The sequence below is a fragment of the Diorhabda sublineata genome, chromosome 11 (assembly GCF_026230105.1).
Source record: "Diorhabda sublineata isolate icDioSubl1.1 chromosome 11, icDioSubl1.1, whole genome shotgun sequence".
Lineage (NCBI taxonomy): Eukaryota > Metazoa > Arthropoda > Insecta > Coleoptera > Chrysomelidae > Diorhabda > Diorhabda sublineata.
The window spans coordinates 2,724,112-2,747,868 of NC_079484.1; the positions used below are offsets into that span (position 1 = coordinate 2,724,112).

General features: G+C 32.9%; 1 protein-coding gene across 10 annotated transcripts in view; it reads right to left on the reverse strand.

Annotated features, from left to right (window-relative positions):
• LOC130450507 (G protein-activated inward rectifier potassium channel 3) overlaps positions 1-23,757 on the reverse strand; it is a 49,108-nt gene that overhangs the window by 16,201 nt on the left and 9,150 nt on the right. For 6 of the 10 annotated variants that reach the window (XM_056788943.1, XM_056788948.1, XM_056788946.1 and 3 more), the window contains exon 1: positions 4,810-5,083. Coding sequence is in view for 4 of the 10 variants with exons in the window: in XM_056788939.1 (XP_056644917.1) it covers positions 7,075-7,340 (266 nt within the window). In the remaining 6 variants the exon portion in view is untranslated. Of the gene's footprint in view, positions 1-4,809; positions 5,084-7,074; positions 7,447-23,757 lie in introns of those variants that run through there. The other 4 variants (XM_056788939.1, XM_056788938.1, XM_056788940.1 and 1 more) reach the window with 1 other exon arrangement.

Sequence of the window (23,757 nt, forward strand, 5' to 3'; positions counted from 1 at the left end):
ATAAGTTCCTCGAGAAAAACGCGGGAAAAATAGTGTATGTAGATGATAATACGCTTGCGCAAGCATGTAATTACGTCCTTAATAATATAAACTCCCATTTGTAGATAACACCGTTGCCAAATTATAAAATACATCTTAAGAATTTTAACTACCAAAGATATAATAATTAAATCCCAAAATGTAATCCATATGACAAATTTATTTTTAGGTATCCTTTAAATATATGGAAAAAAGTCTAGATTAATATTCTTTTTTTTTTAATTAAATAATATTCTAATCTAGAACATATATTTTGTTTCAAGTAAGTGGCAACGGCAACACTGCTACGCCATTAAGTTCTTAGAAAGGCTTTAGTTTAGTTGTGCTTTTAAATCCGTGTTTTTGTTAGTCTTGTCTTGGTTTTATCGGTGATTTTAGTGAAAATTGTTGTTAATTAGACGCTGTTTCTTATGTGACTATAACTACCATTCAAAAAATGCTCATATTATGATGTACAGGTATGTAATAAATAATCATACTTCTAGTTACGGTAGCGTCGTTTTGTAGAATTCGTAGAAAATTCAATATTTAAACAGTATTACCAGCCTGTGCATTTATATTAGGATTTGATTCATTTTGAAGCCGCCAACTTTGAAGACATAATAAAGTCTAAAAGTTAACTTTCTTCCTAGCACATAGATTTGATGTCTCTTCGCGACTAGATCCGTTTTTATAATTTGATATATTAGCCTTCTACGAGTTTTATTTCCATAAAATTATAAAGGCTAAAGTAAAGAATTTCAACAACTTGACGTTGTACAAAAGTGTGTAACGTTGTCCAGGGTGTAAATAGTATTTGACGCTTTCTTTAAAATCTACCCTGTTGCTAATGTTGTGCCACACTTATTTAACACATTTTGTTAGATACTTTTCATATAGGGAGATTGTTCTTTTAACATATACCCTCCATAAATATGAAATAAACAAATGACTTTATATTAAAAATAAATCTAAATAAGAATAAACAGAAGGACACTGTTATAATCTATCTATCTATAAGTTTTTTCAGATAATATCAATATTTTTTCGAAATTTACCCTTAAATGCTATTTATCCCACTCCATGCGCCGTTTCCCATGGTTAATTATAACTTTATACACAAACAGTACGATGTAATTCTCATTTCCATACAAACTGTAATAAATTTTTAACGCTATATATTTAGGACACTATATTATCTAAATAGTCTAGTCCTCAATTTCTCTAATTAAATTAATTGGCAACAACTGTGAGTTGACATATCGAGAATCCAAAAATAATAAAGCAGGAACCTATCACGCGGTTGGTTGTTGATGTGATCCCCAAATGTGTATTTACGTTGATATTAATTCATTAATATCAATAATCTAGGAAAGGGTTACGTCATAAAATAAGTTGGTAGCACTAATTCAAATAATTTATAGGCATTTTTTTATAATTCTTGTCGAAATTAATGTGTGTATTTGAGGCTAATATCGTAGCCTATATCTTTTTTCAAACTATTAAATGATGAAATATATCACAAAAGTAATAAATGTTAATCAATATTGATTAGATTTATCAAAATTGACCAATAAATTACGTTAAAGAAAGATTTTTTAAATTTGATTTTAAATACAACACTGCTTGCATCAGTTACATCGTCATATTGGCATGCTCGTTCTTCTAGAATCGATTGGTATTGAAAATTATTGGAAAAAAAAACTAGTTTTACTGACCTTTACTTGACCTAACCCTGAGGTACACGTACAACCTTTTCTATACTTATTACACCTACAGTGTGATCTCAATTTTTCAGTGAAATGTATGTATATGTATCAATTTTATGTATTGTATGTATTTTTTACTGCTTTCTAAGAGAGTCTTGTTGGTCTTAGAGAAGTGTGAAGCAATAATTTATGGAAATTTGTAATTTTTCTTTGCTTTTTATGCATGTATATAAAAGTAGGTTATCTTAAAGATAAGATATTTCTTTTGACTTATTACGTGTAAATCGACAGGGTTGTATTCACACAATTGTAGTGAGCTTGCAACATTTTCAAAATAATTTGTCGTACTACAAAACTTTCTTGATTTCTTTGAGGCAGTGAAGTATTTTTTTAAGGTTACGTCTCAGATTAAATTCCCCAAACTTTTTTCTCATAAATCACTAAAGAAACTTTCAAAATCAGAGCTCATTGCATCAATACGTCTTTGCACAGTGTTGTTACCGAAAGGATTTTTTTTAAATATGTCAAATAAAGACTTGTTCTTCACTATCAAAACTAAATAAATTTCCATGGACCCCAATTTATTAGTCACGCCAACGTGGACTCCTATCGAGTCTCTCGCGGACCCCTGGGGTTCACTTGGACCACTTTGGGAATCGCCATGGTAGTTTATTGCCTGTAGGTGACTAAATTGTTCATCAAAATTAAGGAAACCACAAATATTATTATTTTCACGAGAAATTTGAAAATGTTTTGATGAAAAAATATTTTTTATTTGTTTGATGTATATTTTTAAATATAATTATTTTGATTGTTTATTCTATTATGTAGATTCAATTGTAAACGAACCAGATACATATTTATGGCTAATAAATTATAATGTGACATGAATAAGTACTCTGAAATAATATAGGCGGTTTTTTTTTCAATTTTCGACCCTATTAAAAAAATCAAGATCCGGCGCTGATCTGCTGTCTATTGAAGTAGCATTGAATTTGAAATATTTTAAACACACTTCGGAAGCACTTATAAACAACTTAGATGAGTTTATTTATGAATTCAATTTGGGGCTACGTACATTTATTTAATATACTTTCAAATAATTAAAATCAGAAAAAAAAATTGTGTGGAAATAACGATAAGGGTCGTTGATGAAATGTATTATGTATTAAATTTATCATATTTTTATCACCATGGAATTTTACAAATTGGATGTACGTATTTATATACGAGGGTTGTTTATAAGTCCAGCGATGCCTCAACTGTTTTAAAACCCTTCCAAAGACTAGTTGTCGTATTTTAACTCAAAATGTGAGAAAATCAAACTCATTTGAGTGATTTGAATGTTCCTTTGGGCAACAGTTAGCTAATAAAAATCTCTGAATTTGTTTACTTTTACGTCAAACTTTGTAGATATAATTTTTCCGACAGTATATAGAAAATGCGTTGTTTTGATATGTCTATAGCCTATTTTATCTCCCCAATGATTATCCAGTGTTTAATTCACTTGATTAAATGTATTGTCTTTCAAAAACAAATATTTATATTGATAAAAACTGAAATCTTCAGGTTGATGTAGGAAACTTATCAAACGACCCTCGTAGTTAAAAACTTTTATGGAAAGAAATAGTTTACAAAGTGGTATACGAGGTATAAAAAGACATTAATGCAGTGGTATGACATAAATTAATTAATATTTAAAATTTATTGATGACTACGAGGTTGCTTCCAAAAGTAGCGAGTTGAAGACGTCACGTTTTTTAGTCTTTGTTTGGCAACCATCAATGGAAAACGTTTAACTAGGTGAGAGTGCTCCTTGGATGAGGTGACAACACTAGTTTGAGCTAGTAGGCATTTCAAAAAGTGCGGTACATCGCAAATTAACTGAAAATTTGGACATGAGCGAGCTGTGCGCAAGATGGGCGCCGTGTTTGATCATAATGGAACAAAATACCAATAAAAACAATGGACTGAGAATAAAAAACCGGTTTCAAAGAAGGCACAAACGCTTCCAAGGTCATGGTGACGGTGCATGGGATAATTTTCATTGACTCTCTTTAGAGGGGATCCGGTGGGGTTTTATTTGTTGTCCGAGTTGAAAAATTTGGAAAATATGAAATCAAAGATGTTTTCCTCAAAACTGAAAGAAAATTTAAACCCAAACATGATGCCAGTAGACATGGAACTCATCATCTTAAAAATTTATAACGTTTTTGACATTTGGCACAGTACGTGCCGGAGTTCTTGAAGAATTCTATGAAAGTTACAAGAGATATACCAAAAATTGTAAAATTATCTTTTTTGTTCAACAATTTAGTAGGATTTTTGGGCTTTTAAATTCTTAAATTCTAATGAATATTGCCAAACATCGTAGTTGATTGTTTTCTCAATCTATACAAACAAATTTCAAGTGAAAGACCTAAGTTATTTTAAAAAATCAGTGCCGAAACTGATCAAAAAAACTCAGCAGACTAGCAGACTAAAAAATCAAAAAGGTTTACGTGACAAGCGCTAGTGGAGAGGTTCGAAAGGTCTTAAGAACCATTTGTATGAACAAGACTCTATTGGTTGTAGAACCAAATGATACCATGCCACCAATTCCTTCCCAACGATACTGAAATCGGTTTAATAAGGGACCTGGGGACTGGTACAACATGATAAAAATTGCAAAAGTGAACAACCACAATCAAGAAAAAGAAAATTGAAGATAGGAATATCAATCAAATAAAAATAAATGGATTTTGCAATGAAAGACCCATGGAAGTGCATACCTCGATGGTTGTACAGCAGGCTCAGTTTCACCCAACCAGAAGACGAATGAAATGGTGTCCCCGTTCCCTTAGATACCCCTTCAGATCCTTCTAGGGAATCAGAAAAATCGTCAAACTCAAGACAACGAAGCAACTGAAGGAAATGACACCGAGTTTTTGCATATTGCATAATTAATTGGTTACTTATTTACATTTGAACCAAGTTTGCGGTTTTAGATTTTTTGGAATTACAACTTTAAAGTTACGTAGCTCAAAAATGAGTTATCCTGAACCCCCCCATCGTCAAAATGTTATAATATTTGGTGAGTTACCAAATAATGTCCATTGGAATCCACAGTAACACTTATTCGAATGTTTTTGTAGGAAATATCACAACATTGTAAACAATAAGAAAAAACTCGCATACAACAAACGCGTTACTTGTTACTCAACAACTGTCGACGAAAATTTTCATAAAGCATCATGTGAACTCTGGCGACGAGACGAATTTTGTTTCTATTTTAAATTAGACGGGAAAAATTGTAGACGCGAAAATTTCGCTTAATAATGTCAATAAATTATTGTATGAATTTAATGTATTTCAATTTTTTTTGTTGTTTAAATGGCTATAAAAACGCAAAACAATAATAAAAACCAAGATTTTTGAGAAATCTTAGTCTTGGAAGTTATCCAGCACCAGCGGCGTCACAAATTAGAAAAAGGGGTGGGGTTATTTGAAAACTACAGATGTATCGCTAGTAAAATTCGATATCGATACTTAAAAAATCGATTCCCGATTCTCGATTCTTGATACCGATACCAAAAAATCGATTCCCGATTCTCAATACCGATAACGATACCAAAAAATCGATTCCTGATTCTCGATGCCGATACCAAAAAATCGATTCCCGATTCTCTATTCTTGATACCGATACCAAAAAATCGATTCTTGATACCGATACCAAAAAATCGATTTCCGATTCTCGATTCTTGATACCGATACCAAAAAATCGATTCTTGATACCGATACCAAAAAATCGATTCCCGATTCTCTATTCTTGATACCGATACCAAAAAATCGATTTCCGATTCTCGATTCTTGATACCGATACCAAAAAATCGATTCTTGATACCGATACCAAAAAATCGATTCCCGATTCTCTATTCTTGATACCGACACCAAAAAATCGATTCTTGATACCGATACCAAAAAATCGATTCCCGATTCTCTATTCTTGATACCGATACCAAAAAATCGATTCCCGATTCTCTATTCTTGATACCGATACCAAAAAATCGATTCTTGATACCGATACCAAAAAATCGATTTCCGATTCTCGATTCTTGATACCGATACCAAAAAATCGATTCTTGATACCGATACCAAAAAATCGATTCTTGATACCGATACCAAAAAATCGATTCCCGATTCTCTATTCTTGATACCGATACCAAAAAATCGATTCTTGATACCGATACCAAAAAATCGATTCCCGATTCTCTATTCTTGATACCGATACCAAAAAATCGATTCTTGATACCGATACCAAAAAATCGATTCCCGATTCTCTATTCTTGATACCGATACCAAAAAATCGATTCCCGATTCTCTATTCTTGATACCGACACCAAAAAATCGATTCCCGATTCTTGATTCTTGATACCGATACCAAAAAATCGATTCCCGATTCTCAATACCGATAACGGTACCAAAAAATCGATTCCTGATTCTCGATACCGATACCAAAAAATCGATTCCCGATTCTCGATACAGATACCAAAAAATCGATTCCCGGTTCTCGATACCGATACCAAAAAATCGATTCTCGATTCTTGATACCTATATAAATAAGGCAATTTCGCAAATAAAAAACAAACAATGGTTAAATAAACATTTATTCTGAAATTAAATTGGACCAATCATTAACGTGGTCTACGTTAAGCTCTTTGGTTTTTTTGGTTATTGTATCAAAAACCAAAATAGTTATTTTAAAAGCAGGATTTTTCCACACTCTACACGCCTTTTGTTTAAACAAATACAAATTATTTTTCAAAATATCATTTTGATAACAATATAAACGGGATTACTGGTATCGGTATCGATTTTTTGCGATCGATTCATCCCTGTTAAAAAATTTCAAAATGACGTAGACACAAGGCATTTTTTTCTTCTAATAAGCTTTTCTATTGAAGTAATGAAAGGTTAATAATATTTTTGAAAAATAAAATCGACAAAATGAGGCGTTTAATCACGTGATTTTATACACCAATTAGAGAAGCGCATGGAAGCGTGACGTCACACCTCGCGAAACGCTATGTTGTAGTTGTTTGATAAATTTGAAGTTACACCAAGTCGTTTAGACCAAATGATGTAACTTGGGCACCGAAAACCTCGAGATAATAATAATTTTATTCTATTTTCTGTTCAAATTCTAGTACAAAGTTATAAAAACTGAAAATTTCAAAGGCAAATTATTTTGAAAATGGGATCAATGTAAATGGCTTCGCTGACCCAAAATATTTTTATAATATAAACAATAATATTTCGTTTAAAACAACGTTTCGTATTTAATAAGAATAAATCTGATCAAACTCACCGGTTAATTCTATTGTTGAGTTGAATAGGTCCATCTTTAGATCCAATAGAGCTCCTCAGTCTATTCAACGATCCCAACAGACTATTATCCGATTTTCTCCTATTCTCCAACTTCTTACCGCATATCTGCGGCGACGGTAGTAAAGCCGGCAACGTCGGAGCCGTTTGACATCTATTTCCTAAGAGTTTTTCAAATTGATCGGCGCTGCGGCCGTTATCAACGCACACACCCTCCAAAATATCCTGGTTATTATTCGTCATTGTCATGAAAATTATCGCATAATAAATAAAATGAAAAATAATAAATAAAATCACAGATAAATTCGTTCTGGTATCACAGCACTTTGTCGAAGGAACTTTTCTTTGTAGCTACCTGAAACAAAACAAGTTTATCTTAACAAATCTGAAGCTTCAACATCAAAGTAAGTGACGTCGTACGTCACGTCCGTCATCGTGGATATTATCTGTCACTCGTCTTAGTCTCATCTGTCAACTGTCATTTGTACCGTGTTGTTTATGATATTGTATACGTCATCTTCATGCCATAAATATGACATGTATTCAATGAGGATCACCATAATAATCTCGTTTGGGCGCCCGGTCACTAGGGCAACGACGAAGCACCTACCAATGGACCCAGAACCCATTCTTGGTGTGGCCAAAAGCGCTGTCACCACGTCCCTCAACAGCTTTTTTGCAAGGCGAGATCGGCAGAGATGGATGAAGACATGCCTGACCTGGCATGAGACAATCGAAGCTCCATATTGCTCCGACTGCCATCCAAGACGTCCCCTTCACACTATGGGCTTCACGGATGATCCGGAGTACCGCTGGTGCATGGAGGAGGACGAAACTGCAGACCACATTATCTGGGAAAACCCCACAACCTGCCTAACGATACCAAAGGGTTCAAACCAAAGCGCCTGATCGGCTTCTCAAAGAACATCGGACTTTGGTAACGTCAAGTGGGGCACGATGGGTCTATCTGAAGGCCTACGTGCTCAACGACCGCCCACCCTTTGAACTATGAACTAATACAACAATTAATACATCAATACATCTTTTGATTTCGTTTAAAAGTCTTATTCCATCTATTAAATTAGTTTCTCGGTTTGTTGAACGCTTCCAAGGCTTCTTCTTTCGAATGATACGCGATGTAATGAAGATGTTTCCGTTCGCAACATAAAATTTTGAAAAAACCAAGTTGCAATAACAAAAATAACTGACCCCAATAACTGCATTTATCTAACGTTTATTGTATTACACAATAATTTATATCGTTAATGACATTGCTTGATGTAATTGGTATTTCAAGGCCTTAAGTTACAGAAAGCGGATGCGATTGTACCTTCTGACCATCCACTTGTAACTGATTCGCAGTATTAATAGCGTAATTTGGAAAAAATCGCACGATTTGTAAACAAATACCATTTACGTTAAAAACAATTGTTATCAATACAATTACCGTCATGAATTATATAGTAATATGTTAATACAATCTAAATAATAGAAAAAAAATCATAAAGTGCTAATTACCACTCTTCAATATGTTTCAACAACCAAAATTGCAAAATATTTGCGTCTAAATTTCTCCCGGTAAGTCCTGAAGATATTTTCTGGAAATGTGGGATGTGTCGAGATCTCGCTTTTCTTCAGTTCATTCATTCATTCACGGTGCAAACATTTCTATGAAACAACGCCATCTACTCGATGGAAACATCTTCACGGCGCTGTTTTTGCTACATCGTGAACAAACGCGGCATCCATCTTGCGGACAGCTTTGTCGTGACTGTAAATAGAAACAGTGCTGTCTTTCGAGACCAGGGGGCCATAGGTCTAACATACAGCGAAAAAAACTCAAGACAACCCTCGTATATTCGTATAAATACCAAAAATAAAGCAAAAATTACAAGAAAAATCAAAGTAGAAAAGGGGGAACTCAAACTGGACTGTAAATAGAAACAGTGCTGTCTTTCAAGACCAGGGGGCCCTAGGTCTAACATACAGTGGGGATTATTTTTAAAAAAACTCAAGACAACCCTCGTATATTCGTATAAATACCAAAAATAAAGCAAAAATTACAAGAAAAATCAAAGTAGAAAAGGGGGAACTCAAACTGGACTGTAAATAGAAACAGTGCTGTCTTTCAAGACCAGGGGGCCCTAGGTCTAACATACAGTGGGGATTATTTTTAAAAAAACTCAAGACAACCCTCGTATATTCATATAAATACCAAAAATAAAGCAAAAATTACAAGAAAAATCAAAGTAGAAAAAGGGGGAACTCAAACTGGACTGTAAATGAACACAGTGCTGTCTTTCGAGACCAGGGGGCCTTAGGTCTAACATACAGCGAAAAAAACTCAAGACAACCCTCGTATATTCGTATAAATACCAAAAATAAAGCAAAAATTACAAGAAAAATCAAAGTAGAAAAGGGGGAACTCAAACTGGACTGTAAATAGAAACAGTGCTGTCTTTCGAGACCAGGGGGGCATAGGTCTAACATACAGCGAAAAAAACTCAAGACAACCCTCGTATATTCGTATAAATACCAAAAATAAAGCAAAAATTACAAGAAAAATCAAAGTAGAAAAGGGGGAACTCAAACTGGACTGTAAATAGAAACAGTGCTGTCTTTCAAGACCAGGGGGCCCTAGGTCTAACATACAGTGGGGATTATTTTTAAAAAAACTCAAGACAACCCTCGTATATTCGTATAAATACCAAAAATAAAGCAAAAATTACAAGAAAAATCAAAGTAGAAAAGGGGGTACTCAAACTGGACTGTAAATAGAAACAGTGCTGTCTTTCAAGACCAGGGGGCCCTAGGTCTAACATACAGTGGGGATTATTTTTAAAAAAACTCAAGACAACCCTCGTATATTCGTATAAATACCAAAAATAAAGCAAAAATTACAAGAAAAATCAAAGTAGAAAAGGGGGAACTCAAACTGGACTGTAAATAGAAACAGTGCTGTCTTTCGAGACCAGGGGGCCATAGGTCTAACATACAGCGAAAAAAACTCAAGACAACCCTCGTATATTCGTATAAATACCAAAAATAAAGCAAAAATTACAAGAAAAATCAAAGTAGAAAAGGGGGAACTCAAACTGGACTCTAAATAGAAACAGTGCTGTCTTTCAAGACCAGGGGGCCCTAGGTCTAACATACAGTGGGGATTATTTTTAAAAAAACTCAAGACAACCCTCGTATATTCATATAAATACCAAAAATAAAGCAAAAATTACAAGAAAAATCAAAGTAGAAAAAGGGGGAACTCAAACTGGACTGTAAATGAACACAGTGCTGTCTTTCGAGACCAGGGGGCCTTAGGTCTAACATACAGCGAAAAAAACTCAAGACAACCCTCGTATATTCGTATAAATACCAAAAATAAAGCAAAAATTACAAGAAAAATCAAAGTAGAAAAGGGGGAACTCAAACTGGACTGTAAATAGAAACAGTGCTGTCTTTCGAGACCAGGGGGGCATAGGTCTAACATACAGCGAAAAAAACTCAAGACAACCCTCGTATATTCGTATAAATACCAAAAATAAAGCAAAAATTACAAGAAAAATCAAAGTAGAAAAGGGGGAACTCAAACTGGACTGTAAATAGAAACAGTGCTGTCTTTCAAGACCAGGGGGCCCTAGGTCTAACATACAGTGGGGATTATTTTTAAAAAAACTCAAGACAACCCTCGTATATTCGTATAAATACCAAAAATAAAGCAAAAATTACAAGAAAAATCAAAGTAGAAAAGGGGGAACTCAAACTGGACTGTAAATAGAAACAGTGCTGTCTTTCAAGACCAGGGGGCCCTAGGTCTAACATACAGTGGGGATTATTTTTAAAAAAACTCAAGACAACCCTCGTATATTCGTATAAATACCAAAAATAAAGCAAAAATTACAAGAAAAATCAAAGTAGAAAAGGGGGAACTCAAACTGGACTGTAAATAGAAACAGTGCTGTCTTTCAAGACCAGGGGGCCCTAGGTCTAACATACAGTGGGGATTATTTTTAAAAAAACTCAAGATAACCATCGTATATTCGTATAAATACCAAAAATAAAGCAAAAAGTAGAAGAAAAATCAAAGTAGAAAAGGGGGAACTCAAACTGGACTGTAAATAGAAACAGTGCTGTCTTTCAAGACCAGGGGGCCCTAGGTCTAACATACAGTGGGGATTATTTTTAAAAAAACTCAAGACAACCCTCGTATATTCGTATAAATACCAAAAATAAAGCAAAAATTACAAGAAAAATCAAAGTAGAAAAGGGGGAACTCAAACTGGACTGTAAATAGAAACAGTGCTGTCTTTCAAGACCAGGGGGCCCTAGGTCTAACATACAGTGGGGATTATTTTTAAAAAAACTCAAAACAACCCTCGTATATTCTTATAAATACCAAAAATAAAGCGAAAATTACAAGAAAAATCAAAGTAGAAAAGGGGGTACTCAAACTGGACTGTAAATAGAAACAGTGCTGTCTTTCAAGACCAGGGGGCTCTAGGTCTAACATACAGTGGGGATTATTTTTAAAAAAACTCAAGATAACCATCGTATATTCGTATAAATACCAAAAATAAAGCAAAAAGTAGAAGAAAAATCAAAGTAGAAAAGGGGGAACTCAAACTGGACTGTAAATAGAAACAGTGCTGTCTTTCAAGACCAGGGGGCCCTAGGTCTAACATACAGCGAAAAAAACTCAAGACAACCCTCGTATATTCGTATAAATACCAAAAATAAAGCAAAAATTACAAGAAAAATCAAAGTAGAAAAGGGGGAACTCAAACTGGACTGTAAATAGAAACAGTGCTGTCTTTCAAGACCAGGGGGCCCTAGGTCTAACATACAGTGGGGATTATTTTTAAAAAAACTCAAGACAACCCTCGTATATTCGTATAAATACCAAAAATAAAGCGAAAATTACAAGAAAAATCAAAGTAGAAAAAGGGGGAACTCAAACTGGACTGTAAATGAACACAATGCTGTCTTTCAAGACCAGGGGGCCTTAGGTCTAACATACAGTGGGGATTATTTTTAAAAAAACTTAAGACAACCATCGTATATTCGTATAAATACCAAAAATAAAGCAAAAAGTAGAAGAAAAATCAAAGTAGAAAAGGGGGAACTCAAACTGGACTGTAAATGAACACAGTGCTGTCTTTCAAGACCAGAGGGCCTTAGGTCTAACATACAGTGGGTATTATTTTTAAAACAAACTCAAGACAACCCTCGTATATTCGTATACGAATGTCGTACGGCCCCTGCTACCCAATATTTTACTGTTGATAACGAAGGAGCCGGTCCCATCTAGAGTAAAATCTAGTTCAGCTAAAACGATGCCCAGTTTTTTCCATGTTTACAAATTCACCGGAAACGTTCAGTCCAGGTATTTTTGGGACTATCCTCGTATGTGGTAATTAATCAAAATGATAGGTTTAACATTACCTACCCTTCTTATATAAAACTACTATAGAAAAATTGGAATTTTGAAATAAAAAAAAAAATTAATAAACGTTTATATAATACGATCTAACTTTTTGGTATCCTATAAAATAAATATAATATAAAACATGTTACGTAAAACTCAATTTAATAACCATTATTATTATTTTTTTTTTAATAATCGAGACAGTATTACATCTTTTAGGACTTATTATCACGAAATATTATATCATAATACTTAAAAAAAATCCTTTTCAACATGAAAATAGATAAATATACGGTGGGTTATACTTTTTTAAAGTCTATTATAAGTTAATAATAATCTGTAAGCGTTTATAAGGGGGACTAAGCTTCATTGAAACCAAAAATTCAACCCCTACTTTCCAAAAAGTATGTTTTTATTTATATCATTGTTCATAAAAGAGAATTAATATCAAATATTCGGTTTATCTAACAACGAAAAGCTAATAATCAAGTAAATTGGACAATTTTCAACTTGGAAGGTACGCTGGGAAATATTTTCTATACGTACACTGTTATAAAATTAGGTCAAGTGTAAACTAAGAATAAGAAGACACGAAATATTTAATTCTCAATGTGGAACTGTAAAAATCGATGAAATTATATAATCTAATAATATCTATAAACAATAGAATGGCCTTGTAATAGAAATATTTATTTTTCTCAGTGTATTACAATGTCAGATTCAAGCTTTAACCTTCAACTGCATGGAATATGCCATCTATAATTAATTAATTCGTGCTATGGGGTCAAAGCCAGGATGCTTGGGTTAGATTAAATTCCCTGTGGACGAATTGGGGACTTTCTAATGGCAACGTACGAAAAAATTCGAAATTCTACGAAAGTTACTTCTGATTCTGATAGTTACGTCAGCTCGACGTTGGCAACCGCAACTGAACAAACTTGAGCGTCTCTATCTATCTGTAAGTCACATGACGGTCTCCTCTAATCATGTTGCCTACAGAAAAGTTGCGCGAATCGATTTTATGCCAGCCTCCGCGAGGGATACAAACATAAATTGCAACTAGCTTAGCGTCAAAGTTCACAGAGTTGTAAAAACTTAAGACGACCCTCGTATATTCGTATAAATACCAAAAGTTACAAGAAAAATCAAAATAGAAAAGGGGGAACTCAAACTGAACTGTAAATAAACACAGTGCTGTCTTTCGAGACCTGGGGGTCCTAGGTCTAACATACAGTGGGGATTATTTTAAAAAAAAACTCAAGACAACCCTCGTATATTCGAATAAATACCAAAAATAAAGCAAAAATACAAGAAAAATCAAAGTAGAAAAGGGGAAACTCAAACTGGACTGTAAATAGAAACAGTGCTGTCTTTCGATACCTGAGGGCCCTAGGTCTAACATACAGTGCGGATTATTTCAAAAAAAACTTAAGACAACCCTCGTATGTTCGTATAAATACCATAAATTACAAGAAAAATCAAAATAGAAAAGGGGGAACTCAAATTGGACTGTAAATAAACACAGTGCTGTCTTTCGAGACCTGGGGGCCCTAGGTCTAACATACAGTGGGGATTATTTTAAAAAAAAACTCAAGACAACCCTCGTATATTCGTATAAATACCAAAAATAAAGCAAAAATACAAGAAAAATCAAAGTAGAAAAGGGGAAACTCAAACTGGACTGTAAATAGAAACAGTGCTGTCTTTCGATACCTGAGGGCCCTAGGTCTAACATACAGTGCGGATTATTTCAAAAAAAACTTAAGACAACCCTCGTATGTTCGTATAAATACCATAAATTACAAGAAAAATCAAAATAGAAAAGGGGGAACTCAAATTGGACTGTAAATAAACACAGTGCTGTCTTTCGAGACCTGGGGGTCCTAGGTCTAACATACAGTGGGGATTATTTAAAAAAAAACTTGAAACAACCCTCGTATATTCGTATAAATACCATAAATAAAGCAAAAATACAAGAAAAATCAAAGTAGAAAAGGGGAAACTCAAACTGGACTGTAAATAGGAACAGTGCTGTCTTTCGATACCTGAGGGCCCTAGGTCTAACATACAGTGCGGATTATTTCAAAAAAAACATAAGACAACCCTCGTATGTTCGTATAAATACCAAAAATGAATCAAAAATACAAGAAAAACCAAAGTAGAAAAGGGGAAACTCAAACTGGACTGTAAATAGAAACAGTGCTGTCTTTCGATACCTGAGGGCCCTAGGTCTAACATACAGTGCGGATTATTTCAAAAAAAACTTAAGACAACCCTCGTATGTTCGTATAAATACCAAAAATGAAGCAAAAATACAAGAAAAATCAAAGTAGAAAAGGGGGAACTCAAACTGGGCTGTAAATAAACACAGTGCTGTCTTTCGAGACCTGGGGGTCCTAGGTCTAACATACAGTGCGGATTATTTCAAAAAAAACTTAAGACAACCCTCGTATGTTCGTATAAATACCAAAAATGAATCAAAAATACAAGAAAAACCAAAGTAGAAAAGGGGAAACTCAAACTGGACTGTAAATAGAAACAGTGCTGTCTTTCGATACCTGAGGGCCCTAGGTCTAACATACAGTGCGGATTATTTCAAAAAAAACTTAAGACACCCCTCGTATGTTCGTATAAATACCAAAAATGAAGCAAAAATACAAGAAAAATCAAAGTAGAAAAGGGGGAACTCAAACTGGGCTGTAAATAAACACAGTGCTGTCTTTCGAGACCTGGGGGTCCTAGGTCTAACATACAGTGCGGATTATTTTTAAAAAAAACTCAAGACAACCCTCGTATGTTCGTATAAATACCAAAAATGAAGCAAAAATACAAGAAAAATCAAAGTAGAAAAGGGGAAACTCAAACTGGACTGTAAATAGAAACAGTGCTGTCTTTCGATACCTGAGGGCCCTAGGTCTAACATACAGTGCGGATTATTTCAAAAAAAACTTAAGACAACCCTCGTATGTTCGTATAAATACCAAAAATGAAGCAAAAATACAAGAAAAATCAAAGTAGAAAAGGGGAAACTCAAACTGGACTGTAAATAGAAACAGTGCTGTCTTTCGATACCTGAGGGCCCTAGGTCTAACATACAGTGCGGATTATTTCAAAAAAAAACTTAAGACAACCCTCGTATGTTCGTATAAATACCAAAAATGAAGCAAAAATACAAGAAAAATCAAAGTAGAAAAGGGGGTACTCAAACTGGACTGTAAATAGAAACAGTGCTGTCTTTCAAGACCAGGGGGCCCTAGGTCTAACATACAGTGGGGATTATTTTTAAAAAAACTCAAGACAACCCTCGTATATTCGTATAAATACCAAAAATAAAGCAAAAATTACAAGAAAAATCAAAGTAGAAAAGGGGGAACTCAAACTGGACTGTAAATAGAAACAGTGCTGTCTTTCGAGACCAGGGGGCCATAGGTCTAACATACAGCGAAAAAAACTCAAGACAACCCTCGTATATTCGTATAAATACCAAAAATAAAGCAAAAATTACAAGAAAAATCAAAGTAGAAAAGGGGGAACTCAAACTGGACTGTAAATAGAAACAGTGCTGTCTTTCAAGACCAGGGGGCCCTAGGTCTAACATACAGTGGGGATTATTTTTAAAAAAACTCAAGACAACCCTCGTATATTCGTATAAATACCAAAAATAAAGCAAAAATTACAAGAAAAATCAAAGTAGAAAAGGGGGAACTCAAACTGGACTGTAAATAGAAACAGTGCTGTCTTTCAAGACCAGGGGGCCCTAGGTCTAACATACAGTGGGGATTATTTTTAAAAAAACTCAAGACAACCCTCGTATATTCGTATAAATACCAAAAATGAAGCAAAAATACAAGAAAAATCAAAGTAGAAAAGGGGGTACTCAAACTGGACTGTAAATAGAAACAGTGCTGTCTTTCGATACCTGAGGGCCCTAGGTCTAACATACAGTGCGGATTATTTCAAAAAAAACTTAAGACAACCCTCGTATGTTCGTATAAATACCAAAAATGAAGCAAAAATACAAGAAAAATCAAAGTAGAAAAGGGGAAACTCAAACTGGACTGTAAATAGAAACAGTGCTGTCTTTCGATACCTGGGGGCCCTAGGTCTAACATACAGTGGGGATTATTTTAAAAAAAAACTCAAGACAACCCTCGTATATTCGAATAAATACCAAAAATAAAGCAAAAATACAAGAAAAATCAAAGTAGAAAAGGGGAAACTCAAACTGGACTGTAAATAGAAACAGTGCTGTCTTTCGATACCTGAGGGCCCTAGGTCTAACATACAGTGCGGATTATTTCAAAAAAAACTTAAGACAACCCTCGTATGTTCGTATAAATACCAAAAATGAAGCAAAATTACAAGAAAAATCAAAGTAGAAAAGGGCAAACTCAAACTGGACTGTAAATAGAAACAGTGCTGTCTTTCGAGACCTGGGGGCCTTAGGTCTAACATACAGTGGGGATTATTTTTAAAATAAAGGTTTTCAGTATATAAGATTATGATAATCGATTTTGGAACCCTCTTGTGTATTTTACAGAAAAATTCATTCCATAAATTATATTATTTACTATGATCAGGTCCTTAAGGGTCCCCTAGAGTCTTGGGGCCAAGGCATGGGCCAATACGAAAAGACGAGCCTGGATAAAAACATACAAACAACTGAATTTTCTTTATTTTTCTTCAAACAATGTACTGAAATTAAATAAACAAAACCGTGATATTTATTTAATGTCAAGTATAACAATATATTTTACATACATTAATAGCAAGTGTGGAATGAATAGGAAAAATTTTGATGGCATTTGAACGGTTTTAATAAAAAGCAGAAATTTGTATACATTTAATCTTAAGTGTGTTTATTTTCCTTACACAATATTATAAACATTATTGGGTACATTACGTTGCTATGGAATATAAAGTATTACTTTTCAAACGTTGTTTAATTATTGATTCTGTCATAAACTAAGATAATTTTTTATGCAAACTAAGGTAAAACGTGAAAAATATGATAGCGAATTAACAGAAAATTGCTAAATACTACTCGTTTTTAGAGTTTTCTAACTTATCTGCTCAATATTCCCTCTAATAATGTTACGGATTCGATCAGTGATATAGACCGTGAAGCCGGTCCTGTTATGTTATCGTAACAAGGCTTGGACAACAGAGGTCAAATAAAAGACATGACACAAGATAGAAGATTTCTAATTTGGCGCTAAACCTTGAGAAGATTGCTTGCGACATTTTCATAATTGAATAATTTCTAGTGATTTCCAGTGATCAATTGTGAAAATTGTCAATTTTCTCTCGTTTTATCCCGTTGACAATTCCAAACGATAAGGCATGTTGTTGTTAAGATTGAATGAAAACATTAACCGGAAAAAACCGTCAATGATATCGTTTGTTTTAGCTGAAATGTATATAGTAGATTGTAATATATATATACGAATATTATTAATCCACCGATAAGGATATATTAATTTAAAAATACTGATAATATTATGATGTCTGCTTCCGTTTCTGGTCGACCTCATTAGATATCTTATTTTTTTCCTTTATTCCATCTCATAAATATACGAGATTTGGCTATTAAATAACGAAACTGATAAAAAATTATTCTACATTCGAATGCTCCCCTTCATTATACTCCCTTCCCCTCGCCGCACACCTTTCCATACGTTTTTTCCATTGATCGCAGCAGTGCTGCACCGTTTTTGGGCTCCACCCATTCCATTGACACAAATCGGGTCCCTTTCAAAGCGGAAACAAAAAAGTTGCACGGTGCCAAATCTGGTTAGTACAGCGGTGCGTTGTCCTGAAGCAAAATCCACGAGTTGTTTCGACAAAACTGACAAATAGGATGGTCTGGTTGACACTTTGACCTTCTGGAATACAGAATTGTCCTCATAGGCCTGTTGCAACAATTTATAGCAATCGTCTTTGACCCCATAGGGCGCCCTCTAGGCGCGCAGTCTCGTTATTTAATAGCCAGACCTCTTAAAGTAACAGATGTGGGTTGAGGTATGAAATACAAAAAAATTGTGTGTATTCTCGTAGTCAAAAATGTTGATTCCTTTGAGCATCAGGTACTAAAAGGATTTTTAAACTGCATTAAAGATCTAAAACACCTCTAGACTCTATTCAAAGGCAAAATATTGCCTATAGACGTTAGGACTATATATATATATTTCATCTTTACAGGTCTTCTAGACCCTTGGTTTCACTATTCTTTTCCGCTTGGTACTTCTTCCAACCTCATCAATATCCCGCTTGATTTCTTTTAGCCGTTTTTTCCTCAAACTTCCTCCTTCTCATTTCTTTAGCACTTTTTTCACTATTTTCTGCTGTAGCAACCTGCTAATATATGCCAACCATCTTGTTCTTGAACCATTTGTGTTATTTTAGGCTTCTTGTATATCATTCTTCTTCAGATACCTTCTGCCATTTTTCTTTTTCCATATTTACCGTTTATTCTGAGGTTTCTAGAACTGCTGATCTTCCAATTGTTCCATACTTTCGGATTTTGACTTGACTTGAAAGTTGTTTTGATCTCAGTGTTTTTGGTAGTGATTCTACCACGTTTTCTTATCAATTCGATGTTTTGACTATTCAAAAACGTGGAAAGTGATTCGTCTTCTGCGTCTTTTGATTCTTTCGAACACTTCCGCTGGCGTACCAATCACAATTAATGGTTCTACGATGCTCTAATGGCATTGACATTTCCAATTATTCCCAAAACATCATTTGCTTCGAATATAACTGGCGCAGTCATTCGGATTCATGCGGTCGCGATTTTTTACGCATAGTGCGGCGAAAAACACTAAAAGTATCACAATACAGGACTTTGATCCCAAAACTTGTTAAAATTTTTGCTTTTTCATCAATGTTATGACCTACTTTATAACGGTATAGATAACAGTAAATCATACGTTCAGTAACTTTATTATTTATTGGTACAATGTAAAAAATGAGACACCAAAAAGTACAATTACATTTAATTTCTAAATAAATTCGAAAGTCTGAATTTGAAACAATGATTTTGAATTAATGAATCTTTGCCTTTTGCGATTCTTGTTCTATGTTTGTCCCATATAAACCGAACCCCATATTTTGTATCTAGTGCAAGAGTTTTTTGAATTTTACGAGTTTATTGGTTAAAAAAAGTGAATGACTCGAATGACTGAAATTAATCTATTCACCTTTTTAGAGAGTTGTTGTCCTACATTCAAATTATAGTATATAGAATACAGATTTAATCTAATAATTTGAATCCTGTCATTAAATTGATTTTAACGATAATTACCGAACCTTAACTCTTCTCGTAATAATAGTAATTGTTCCTTATAATAATACGTTTTAATGTGTAGAAAGTAAAAATTGGTTTACGGCACTTTCTAAACAATTTCTTCGAAATCGATTATTTTGAAATCGCATTTCTGCCAACCTAAAATTATCAACACCAAGAACGGTTTTTCAATTTAAAAACGAATGAAAAAAAAAACTAATTGACCGCAGCATGTTATTGAACAGGTATTTGAAATATCTAATCATAATTCCACCTTCCCAGTTTGATATTAAGTATATACGTGAAATAAAACAGTAATAAATAAGTCCACAAGAAAAAGTAAGAACCGATAAGATAGAAATTGTGGGAAATGGCAAGAAAGTAGGGAAATAAGAAATAGTAAAACAGTCAAAAATAATATAAAAGAAATAATAAGTAGAAAATTAATAAGAAAAAGTAAAAAACACTAAGAAACGATAAGTTTAAATGAAACAATATAAAGTAAACATAAGAAAACACGAAAAACAATGAGAAATAGGAAAAAAGGCACCAGACAAATGGAACAATAAGAAACAGTAAGAAAGATACAATAAAAGACAAACAAGAAACGGTATAACGCAATAAGAAGCGGTAAGAAACAATAAAAACCAGTAGGAATGACACAATAAGTGAAAAACGGTAAGAAATAGTAAGTAAAAAATAGTAAAAACTTTAAGAAACAGGTAAAAAGAACCAATAGGAAAGGGACAATAAAAAACCAACAATATGAAACAGTAAAAAAGCAAAAATAAACTGGAAGAAAGAAACAATGAGTGGGAAACAAAGAATGATAATAAGAAATAGTAAAAAAGCAACAAGAAACAAGAAGAAAGAAGTATGAAAAAGCAAAAAACAAAAAATAGTAAGAAAAAAAAAACGATAAGTAGGAAACAGTGGAAAATAATGAGAAATTAGAAACAGTAAAAAAGTATTAACGAAGAGGAAGAAAGAAATAAACAATAAGAAACAGTGAAAACTGTAAGAGACAGGTAAAAAGAACCAATAGGAAAGGGACAATAAAAAACCAACAATATGAAACAGTAAAAAAGCAAAAATAAACTGGAAGAAAGAAACAATGAGTGGGAAACAAAGAATGATAATAAGAAATAGTAAAAAAGCAACAAGAAACAAGAAGAAAGAAGTATGAAAAAGCAAAAAACAAAAAATAGTAAGAAAAAAAAACGATAAGTAGGAAACAGTGGAAAATAATGAGAAATTAGAAACAGTAAAAAAGTATTAACGAAGAGGAAGAAAGAAATAAACAATAAGAAACAGTGAAAACTGTAAGGGACAGGTAAAAAGAACCAATAGGAAAGGGACAATAAAAAACCAACAATATGAAACAGTAAAAAAGCAAAAATAAACTGGAAGAAAGAAACAATGAGTGGGAAACAAAGAATGATAATAAGAAATAGTAAAAAAGCAACAAGAAACAAGAAGAAAGAAGTATGAAAAAGCAAAAAACAAAAAATAGTAAGAAAAAAAAAACGATAAGTAGGAAACAGTGGAAAATAATGAGAAATTAGAAACAGTAAAAAAGTATTAACGAAGAGGAAGAAAGAAATAAACAATAAGAAACAGTGAAAACTGTAAGGGACAGGTAAAAAGAACCAATAGGAAAGGGACAATAAAAAACCAACAATATGAAACAGTAAAAAAGCAAAAATAAACTGGAAGAAAGAAACAATGAGTGGGAAACAAAGAATGATAATAAGAAATAGTAAAAAAGCAACAAGAAACAAGAAGAAAGAAGTATGAAAAAGCAAAAAACAAAAAATAGTAAGAAAAAAAAACGATAAGTAGGAAACAGTGGAAAATAATGAGAAATTAGAAACAGTAAAAAAGTATTAACGAAGAGGAAGAAAGAAATAAACAATAAGAAACAGTGAAAACTGTAAGGGACAGGTAAAAAGAACCAATAGGAAAGGGACAATAAAAAACCAACAATATGAAACAGTAAAAAAGCAAAAATAAACTGGAAGAAAGAAACAATGAGTGGGAAACAAAGAATGATAATAAGAAATAGTAAAAAAGCAACAAGAAACAAGAAGAAAGAAGTATGAAAAAGCAAAAAACAAAAAATAGTAAGAAAAAAAAAACGATAAGTAGGAAACAGTGGAAAATAATGAGAAATTAGAAACAGTAAAAAAGTATTAACGAAGAGGAAGAAAGAAATAAACAATAAGAAACAGTGAAAACTGTAAGAGACAGGTAAAAAGAACCAATAGGAAAGGGACAATAAAAAACCAACAATATGAAACAGTAAAAAAGCAAAAATAAACTGGAAGAAAGAAACAATGAGTGGGAAACAAAGAATGATAATAAGAAATAGTAAAAAAGCAACAAGAAACAAGAAGAAAGAAGTATGAAAAAGCAAAAAACAAAAAATAGTAAGAAAAAAAAACGATAAGTAGGAAACAGTGGAAAATAATGAGAAATTAGAAACAGTAAAAAAGTATTAACGAAGAGGAAGAAAGAAATAAACAATAAGAAACAGTGAAAACTGTAAGGGACAGGTAAAAAGAACCAATAGGAAAGGGACAATAAAAAACCAACAATATGAAACAGTAAAAAAGCAAAAATAAACTGGAAGAAAGAAACAATGAGTGGGAAACAAAGAATGATAATAAGAAATAGTAAAAAAGCAACAAGAAACAAGAAGAAAGAAGTATGAAAAAGCAAAAAACAAAAAATAGTAAGAAAAAAAAAACGATAAGTAGGAAACAGTGGAAAATAATGAGAAATTAGAAACAGTAAAAAAGTATTAACGAAGAGGAAGAAAGAAATAAACAATAAGAAACAGTGAAAACTGTAAGGGACAGGTAAAAAGAACCAATAGGAAAGGGACAATAAAAAACCAACAATATGAAACAGTAAAAAAGCAAAAATAAACTGGAAGAAAGAAACAATGAGTGGGAAACAAAGAATGATAATAAGAAATAGTAAAAAAGCAACAAGAAACAAGAAGAAAGAAGTATGAAAAAGCAAAAAACAAAAAATAGTAAGAAAAAAAAACGATAAGTAGGAAACAGTGGAAAATAATGAGAAATTAGAAACAGTAAAAAAGTATTAACGAAGAGGAAGAAAGAAATAAACAATAAGAAACAGTGAAAACTGTAAGAGACAGGTAAAAAGAACCAATATGAAAGGGACAATAAAAAACCAACAATATGAAACAGTAAAAAAGCAAAAATAAACTGGAAGAAAGAAACAATGAGTGGGAAACAAAGAATGATAATAAGAAATAGTAAAAAAGCAACAAGAAGAAAGAAGTATGAAAAAGCAAAAAACAAAAAATAGTAAGAAAAAAAAACGATGAGTAGGAAACAGTGGAAAATAATGAGAAATTAGAAACAGTAAAAAAGTATTAACGAAGAGGAAGAAAGAAATAAACAATAAGAAACAGTGAAAACTGTAAGGGACAGGTAAAAAGAACCAATAGGAAAGGGACATTAAAAAATCAACAATATGAAACAGTAAAAAAGCAAAAATAAACTAGAAGAAAGAAACAATGAGTGGGAAACAAAGAATGATAATAAGAAATAGTAAAAAAGCAACAAGAAACAAGAAGAAAGAAGTATGAAAAAGCAAAAAACCAAAAATAGTAAGAAAAAAAAAACGATGAGTAGGAAACAGTGGAAAATCATAAGATAAAGTGAAAAAAATTAAGAACAGTAAGAAGGAAACAAAAAAATAAGGAATAGTAAAAAGGGAAGTGAGAGAGAAACGATAAAAAATAGTTAAAACCTATCAGAAGCAGAAAGAAACAGTAAAAAACAATAAGAAACAGAAAGTAACAAAAAATACGAAAGGAACGCTAAAAAAACAATAGGGAACATACATTAAAGAACAGTACGAAGTCAAAATTGAGAAACAGTAAAAATGAAAGAAATAGTGAGAAACTTCATAAAAAAGGAAGG